General features: G+C 58.2%; 2 protein-coding genes across 4 annotated transcripts in view; one reads left to right on the forward strand and one right to left on the reverse strand.

The window, feature by feature from the left end:
• Positions 1-5,366, reverse strand: part of RALB (RAS like proto-oncogene B) — a 65,338-nt gene extending 59,972 nt beyond the window's left edge. The window contains exon 1 of one of the 3 annotated variants that reach the window (XM_081243131.1): positions 5,110-5,366. The gene's annotated coding sequence lies outside the window, so the exon portion shown is untranslated. Of the gene's footprint in view, positions 1-4,325; positions 4,459-4,934; positions 4,959-5,109 lie in introns of those variants that run through there. The other 2 variants (XM_081243135.1, XM_081243134.1) reach the window with 2 other exon arrangements.
• Positions 5,367-5,469: 103 nt separating this feature from the next.
• On the forward strand, positions 5,470-7,909 carry TMEM185B (transmembrane protein 185B). The gene has a single exon (XM_081243137.1). The coding sequence runs from the start codon at positions 5,562-5,564 to the stop codon at positions 6,612-6,614; it is 1,053 nt and encodes a 350-aa protein (XP_081099263.1). The 5' UTR covers positions 5,470-5,561; the 3' UTR covers positions 6,615-7,909.
• The last annotated feature ends 340 nt before the right edge of the window (positions 7,910-8,249 follow it).

Here is an 8,249-nt window from a genome sequence, read left to right on the forward strand (position 1 = left end):
GGCCCCGGGTGTGGGGAGGGAACACACCGAGAACAAGCCAGGACTCACGCAGGCTGGAGTCTGAGTTTGCACTACAGACGTGGTCTGAAAACACCTCGAGCAAATGCTGTAACCGAATTTATTTGAAATTTAATGCAAAGTCTTCTGGAGTTGGCAGTGCCCCCAGGTGACCGTCAGAAGCAAACAAGACCCCTTTGGAAGAGCTGAGTTTCAACACAGGCTGACGGCGCCTGTAAGACACCATCAACTGTTCGGTGCATGATCCAGAGACGTGTAAATAAGTGAGTCACAGAATTTGTGTTAAACCAAAAAGCAGAATAAAATGGCATGTGGATAATGACATGTCTTTGCAGAGGTGACCAGCTGGAAGGAACTACACTAAAATGTTAATATGGATTTTCTGTAGTTAGTAAGACGAGAGTTTTCTCTCTCTCTAAACAACTCTTCATTTTCTAGATTTTCCTAAAGTGAGCATGTATTTAGTGACCATATAGGAAACAGGAGAAACAGAACAGGGTGATGTATGTAAGGAGGGGCTGGACAGGGAGGGCTTCTTGGAGGAGGTGACTCCTGAACTGGGAAGGGACCTGCATGGGAGAAGCGGTCAGAGCTGAGCAATGCTGCATCCCATGTCAGGATGGGGCCCACGGCACGGGGCAGATGCTCGATACATATTTGTTAAATGAATACACTTGTTGAGGAAAAGCTGCTAAAACGTGAGGCTTAGTCTCCAGGGGTCCCAACCAGAATCTGGGTATTCAGCGGGGCCATTCTCACCGGGCTGAGCTACCGCACAGGCCGGGCTACCGGCGGGGCCAACAGCAGGGCTCAGAAGAAAGTCCGCAGCCGCAAGTTCAGCAGAAGACTGTGGTCGCGTCTAGTTTCCCCACCTGTGAAATGAGAGTCGCACCTCTGCCACCACACGAGCTTCAGATGACACAGAGCTTTGAAATACTGAGCCCGGCGCAGGTACGAGGGGCTGGACTGCTCCAGGTTGTCCTCGTGGGAGCCCAGACTCCTCCCTGCAAACCCAGCACCTCTGGGCTCACAAGCTGTTCTGGCCCGCTGCTCAGCATGTGGAAAAGATGCCGTGTCAGCTGCATCCTTCCTGCCCGCCTGTGCTTTCCTGGACATGTTCACTGTGTACAGGCCTGTGCTAGAAACTGCGGATACAGACATGAAAGATGGGGCCCTGCCGCTGGGAGATGCAGAAGGTGCCAGGGACAGCCGGGCGAGCAAGGCGAGTGCTGTGAGCCCCGGGGCTGACCGCACGGCTGGGAGGACAGGCTTCCCGAAGGAGGGACGCCTCCTTTACGGCCAAGACAGAAACGACAGCCGCCCACGGGGCAGGATCAGGGAGCACGTTGTTTCGTTTTACGCTCACAATTTTGTGAGGTTATCTCCATCTCACAGATGGGGGCCGGAGGCTGGGCTGCTTGCCAAGGTCACGGAGCTTGGGGACAGCAGCGCCAGGATTTGCACGCTAGCCTGGGGGATGGGGGACAAGGGGCACTGGGGCGCCGAGGGTGACACGAAGGGCCAGGTGGGCTGCGGCCTCCTTGTGAAGAAGCCGACGTAAGCAAATCCAAACGGGCCTGAGAGGGAAGATGTCCCTGGGCTTTCTGTCCAGGTCACCCCCCTGCCCCAGCCACCTACCTGGAGGACATTCAGCCTGCCTCCTGGGGCCAGGGGGCTGTGGTCCCACCCAGACTCCTGCCCTAGTCCCAGCTGCTCGGGGTCGGGGTGGGGGGACTGACCATCTAGCTGGGCCCAATGCAGTCACATGAGTCCTTAAAAACAAAAAAGGCAGCAGCAGAGAGGGCGCAGGAGGCTGAGCCGGAGTGACTCAACAGTGCGGAGAAGGACTCAGCCCAACATCGGTGGCTGTGAAGGGGTCACCGACCAGGAATGTGGGTGGCTGAGAGCCATCCTCAGCTGACGGCTGGCAAGGAAATGGGAACCTCAGTCCCACAATTCCAGGGAAGTGAACTCAGAGAAGCTAAGTGAACCTGGAAGCCGATTCCCACCAGAGCCTCCAGAAGGGACTGCAGCCCTCGATTCTGGCCTGTGAGACTCAAGCAGAGCCCGCTGAGCACCCAACGCCCAGACTCCCGACTCACAGGCACTGTTGTCAGCTGCTACGTTTGCAGCAAGCTGTGACGGCCACAACTGGAAACTGAGAGCAAATACGTGAGTTCTCTGAAGTCAGCTGGCCCTGGCCCGGGAGGGGATGGCACAGGGCCCGCGATGCTGGCCTGGGGACTGGGCCTGGCTCCTGGCCCCGCGTGCTCAGAACTGATCCAGGACCGGAGCATCACCGTCCTGAGCAGGTGCAAATGAACTCACTCAGTCACTCAACCAGCACTCCTTAAGCACTCGCTGTGACGTAAGTGCTGGCCAGGGGTCCAAACTCCAATCTCATGAGCAGAAAGATGGGCAAACAGACTCAATCCAGTGAAAGGAGTCCCCCAGGAACAAAGCCACCGATGTGAAGGGAGGTCAGCAGAGGGTCACAGTCCACCAGGGGTTGAGAAAGTTGTCCTGGGCCTGAAGCCTTGGGTCTTGGGGGTCCAGGAGGAAGGGGGCTGGGGCAGTGGGCCAGCCCTGAGGACTGAGAGAACAGCATGGCACGTTCCGGGGAAGGGCGGGAAGCTGGCAGGGGACCACAGGGGGGCCAGAGCAAGCTCGGGGTGGCCTCCCAGGCCAGCTGAGGATGCTGAGCAGGGGTGAGGTGGTGGCATGGGGACACATCTCAGGTCCCCACTCTGACTCAGCATGGCAGGCCTGGGCTGGGGGACCCGGGCACTGACACACACACGTGCTCTGTAAATGAAAGCCTTTACGCTCTGGGGTGTGTACCAGCCTCACGGGTGGCTGGGTCGTCAGCACCTGGCACAGAGCAAACAATCTGTTAGCTTTAACGGTCAACATGAAGACAAGGGCAGAGAATTCCCTGGCGGTCCAGTGGTTAGGACTCTGTGCTTCCACTGCAGGGGGCCTGGGTTCGATCCCTGGTCAGGGAACTTGGATCCAGCACGCCTCGTGGCACGGCCGGAAAAAAAAGAACACGAGCAGGTCCCTGAGAGACTGACCACATTAGGGAAAGCAGCAAAGGAGAAGTGTCCATGTACAGAACAGAGGGTCCAGGCCTGGGGGCCCAGGAAAGCCGTCTAAGGTGGCGGCAGACAGCAGCCCAACCCTGTGGCTCCACCTCAAACCCGGAAGTGGGCTCTGACCTCTCTCAGGAGGGGGGCAGCAAGGACACATCAGATGGTGAGGGGCCATGGCAAGACCCCCCTCCTGGACGAGGAGAACCAGGCGCCTGTCCTGAGGCGCTGCAGAGAGGAGAAAACACCCTCCAAACTCCCATCTCTACCACAAAGCTGGCAGCAAAGGCCCTGAGGTCATCTGGCCACAGGATTCCTGCCTGTCCCAACAGGGTCCAGAGGACCTGGCTGGGTCACCATCTCCCTGTGGAGTTGCCAGCCGGCCCCTCCCCTCTGGAGTCTTTACTTCCCCCACTGTGGTAACATTGATATCTCACTTGTCTTTAAATGCAAAGTGTTTTCCATGTATTGACTCATCTCGTCCTCAACATGGTCCCAAGTGCTTCTATTAGCCCACTTCACAGTTGGGTTAGTAGAGGGGTTTGGAATTTAAAATTCTGTTTTAGCTGACAAATCCCTTTCTGAAAGGGAACAGTAAAAGAAAATCCAAGGTGCAAGACAGACAGGTTAGAACGACTCAGGATGGGAGGAAGGGGTTGGGGGTGAGAGGCTGGCACCCCACTCGGCTGTCTCCCCACAATGACTCCCAAGGGGTTCCTCACAAATTAGGGGCCCTGAAGACGCGTGTCAGATCGGGGCTGAACCCTGAGGCCTGGCAGGGCTCACTCGGCCGGGAGTCCCTTCCCCGAGGACGCCTGACTGCCCCGGCTGAGGTGAGGGTGGCAAAGCTTTGGGAGAGCTCCGAGGGCTGGGGCTGTTGGTGTCCGCACCCGGCCTCACCAACACCATGTGGATGCCGACTGGGGGAAGCCAGCTCCCGAGACTGGACCGTGGCCCCCACTTGTCTCTCGGGACCCCCTTCCTTGTTAGCCCCTAGAGGCCCAGACACCAGCCGCGTCCCCCTGGCGACCTCCCCGTCGGAGCCCAGCACTGCGCTGGCAGATTGCAGGGGGGCTGGAGGGCAGGAGGATACGCAGCCAGGGCTCTGCACGGGAGCCTGGAGAAAGCAGGGGGAGCCTCCAGCGCCTGCCCAGCTGGGGAGCGGGGGACTGCAGCGCTGCTGGCCCCTGGAGACCACCCGGCCGGCCCCCGACTCACCAGCCAGGACCCTGAGGCCAAGACAGCACGGGGCGAACGCGCCCAGGTTTCTCAGCGGCTGGCTGGCAGGGCCTGGACTGGAAGCCAGATTTCTTGATCTCTGGCCGCAAAGTTCTCGTCCCAACAGCGCTCTGCGAGGGCCAGACTGCGGCTGGGCCAGACAGGTCAAAATGAGGGTCAGGGACTTAAAGGTGAGAGCCTGAATCGGAATCTCCATTCTGCTCCTAGGCTGCCGGGTGACCCGGGGCTTCCGGGAAGCAGCCGCTGCCCCGAACTCAGCCGCGGGGCCCTGCGGCGTCTAGCGCCCTCCCGGCACCCACCCTCCACCTCTGGGGTGAGACGGCCCCTGCACTCTGCCTCGGCCACCGCACAGGAAGCCCGACGACTGCCGGCGCCCCGCCAGGTGGGGCCCGGCCCCGGAAGCCGTCCGTTCCAGGCACAGCCCCGCACCCCGCCCCGGGCGCAGACCGCATACACGGGGCCCCCCCTCGGCACAGGCACAAATCCGCCACCTCACGTGCGCGCGCACGCCCGCCCAGCGCTTTCACAGTCACGGCACCCACTCCCCCGCTCGCAAACCCCCACACGCGACCGGCCTCGCGCCCACACCGTTCTCCGCCTCCGCGCGCCCGGCGCCGAGCCTCCCCGGCGGGGGCAGGAGCCCCTGGGTCTGTAGCGGGCGAGGGTGGGGCACCCGCGGCAGGCCGCGCCCACCGCTCCTCGGCCCCGCCCCTGGCCCGGCCCCGCCCCTGGCCCGGCCCGGAGGATGTGAGCTCACTCCTACCTCCCTGCTCTCGGCGCCGCCAGGAAGCTTCCGCCCGAGGTCGAGGTCCGCTCGCTGCCAACGGGCCGGCCGCGGCGTCAGCAGCGCGCCAGGAACCCGGTCCGAGTCGCCCGCCCCCACCCTCCCGGCGCCACACGCAGTAGCTGCTTTGCAAATGGGTACGGAGTGAAGGCGGGCGCCGGGGAGGACAGAGGACCCCGCTCGCCGACTCCGCGCCGGCCGGCCCCGCGGGTCGTCGGGGGAGGGCGGGCGCGCGCGCACGCACCGCCCCGCCCAACGCGCTTCCGGCCGAGCCACGTGACCGCGCGCGCACGTGTTCCGGCTCCTCGGCGCCGCGGGCCGGAAGCTGCTCCGGCGGGTTCCCGGCTGCTGCCCGCCCGGAGCCGTCGCGGGCGGCGGGCCGGGAACGGCGCAGACGCGGCGCCCGCCGGGGAGCGGGCAGCGGCCTCGCCATGAACCCCAGGGGCCTGTTCCAGGACTTCAACCCGAGTAAGTTCCTCATCTACGCCTGCCTGCTGCTCTTCTCCGTGCTGGTGCCCCTCCGCCTGGATGGCGTCATCCAGTGGAGCTACTGGGCCGTGTTCGCCCCCATCTGGCTGTGGAAGCTCCTGGTCCTCGCTGGCGCCTCGGTGGGCGCTGGCGTCTGGGCGCGGAACCCGCGCTACCGCACGGAGGGGGAGGCCTGCGTGGAGTTCAAGGCCATGCTGATCGCCGTGGGCATTCATCTGCTGCTGCTCATGTTCGAGGTCCTGGTTTGCGACAGGGTGGAGCGGGGGACCCACTTCTGGCTGCTGGTCTTCATGCCGCTCTTCTTCGTGTCCCCCGTGTCTGTGGCCGCCTGCGTGTGGGGCTTCCGACACGACCGGTCCCTGGAGCTGGAGATCCTGTGCTCCGTCAACATCCTGCAGTTCATCTTCATCGCCCTGAGGCTGGACCGGATCATCCACTGGCCGTGGCTGGTGGTGTTTGTGCCGCTCTGGATCCTCATGTCGTTCCTCTGCCTGGTGGTCCTGTACTACATCGTCTGGTCCCTCCTGTTTCTGCGCTCCCTGGATGTGGTTGCCGAGCAACGAAGAACACACGTGACCATGGCCGTCAGCTGGATAACGATCGTGGTGCCCCTGCTCACCTTCGAGGTTCTGCTGGTGCACAGGCTGGACGGCCACAACGCGTTCTCCTTCATCTCCATATTCGTCCCCCTCTGGCTTTCGTTGATCACGTTGATGGCCACAACGTTTAGGCGGAAAGGCGGCAACCACTGGTGGTTTGGTATTCGCAGAGATTTCTGTCAGTTTCTGCTCGAAATTTTCCCATTTTTAAGAGAATATGGGAACATTTCCTATGATCTACATCATGAAGAGAGTGAAGATGCTGAAGAAACGTCGGCTCCAGAGGCGCCTAAAATCGCTCCGATGTTTGGGAAGAAGGCCAGGGTGGTGATAACCCAGAGCCCTGGGAAGTATGTTCCCCCGCCCCCCAAGTTAAGTATTGATATGCCGGATTAAACCCGTCTTCCGGGGCGTGTCCGCAAGCGGAAGAGAAACCATGTACACACAAAATCCGCCTTCCTTTGGCCTCTTTTGCTCATCCATGCCAAACCTGGAACCGAAAACAGGCTCCAAACATCATGTCATGCCTTGAGATTGATGCCTGTCAGTGGGTCATCCGTATTCACCAGAGATGTAGGAGGTTATTTTACTGTACAGCTGCGTGTGTGTGCAGTGTGCCTCCATATGTGAGGAGCTTGTTCTCTAGGCTGGTGTTGGCGAGCTAGCTGAGAGCAGTAAATAGAATTGTTTAGGTAGGCCCTCAAATGGAGTGACTACACAGCTGGGTTTTTTTTTTAAAGTGGTACTGTACCTATCAAGTATTGCTTTGAAAAGTATTTTTATACACTGCTAACGTAAAATTGTATTTTACGTTGTGCCTGTTGTGACACAGTAGCAAATGTAAAGAATTCTCTTTCCCACCACTTGCATATAAGCCTTATAGTTGTTATTTTTAGTGTTCCTACTGTTAGAATGGTTTTTCTTTGGGTTTTGCCGATACTGGTCTTTAATAGCCTAATAGGTGAATTTTTCTAATGCAGTGATTCCATCCATATATTTATATGACTATTTTAGCACTGTAACATATTATGTTGAATTCTAGTTCTGTGCAGTACGGAGTATTATGTTAAAGTATTTTTTAAAGTTTATATGTGAAGATACATGTCTACTGCAGATGTTGTTAAAGATTGCTTAAAACATGAATACGTACCTGGCATGGGGTCTTATTAAAATTCTAGGCGTGAATATGGGGCTTGAAAGTCCCAAGGATCTTCATATTCAGGTGTTAGATGATTCCGTCTGCACAGCTTCGAGGTCTCTATTGGAAGGAGCCACCGTCCTTTGGGAACACGTGACATGCGCCAGTGTGGTACCAGAGCCTAAAGTGACACTTATGTAGCGCCTTGAATTCTTCTCTTCAGGAACAACCGAAAGAAGCAGGTGGTTTGTCCATTTCTAAGAATCTTAGAATATTAGTTGGCCGTGATATAAAGTGGTGTTTGTACTTGTCATTGGAAAGCTGGGGAGAGCGGCCTTAACCGGAAATGGTCAGCAGGATCAAGCAGTATTTTAAGGTCCAAACGTTTTGATCTGGCAGCGACAGGGAAGTAATAGTTCAGGTTATTTTTTTAAATTTTGCTTTAGGTACTGGTGGTACCAGGGAATCAGAAGGGCAAAAACCAGATCCTGGGAGAGTAATGTTCTTCTGACTGAGAACAAATAAATGCTTCCGAAAGCAGGTTAAAATTAAAGGAGTATTGATGTCGTTCCTGGGGAGAAGGCTGGAGGGAACCCGTTCCTCTTACTAGCGACCTAGTAAAAATGATCTCAGCCGCGCTCCGTATGAATCAAGGAAACAATTTACCTGGTGAGAGGACACGGTAGCAGCAAAGCCACCCGTGGGAACCCGGGTCCCTGGAAGCCTGAGGGCGCCGCAGCGCAGTTTAGTCACGGAGAACTGCCCCGAGGTCACCGCGTGCACACAGTCACCTTCTGCCAGCCGGCAGCCCTGAGCAGCAGTGGCTGTGACATTTCATGAGCAAGGGTTCATTCATTTGCTTTCTCAGCAAATGTCTGTCGAGGACCTCCTCT

This window comes from Mesoplodon bidens (genome assembly GCF_964165515.1).
Source record: "Mesoplodon bidens genome assembly, chromosome: 8".
NCBI lineage: Eukaryota > Metazoa > Chordata > Mammalia > Artiodactyla > Ziphiidae > Mesoplodon > Mesoplodon bidens.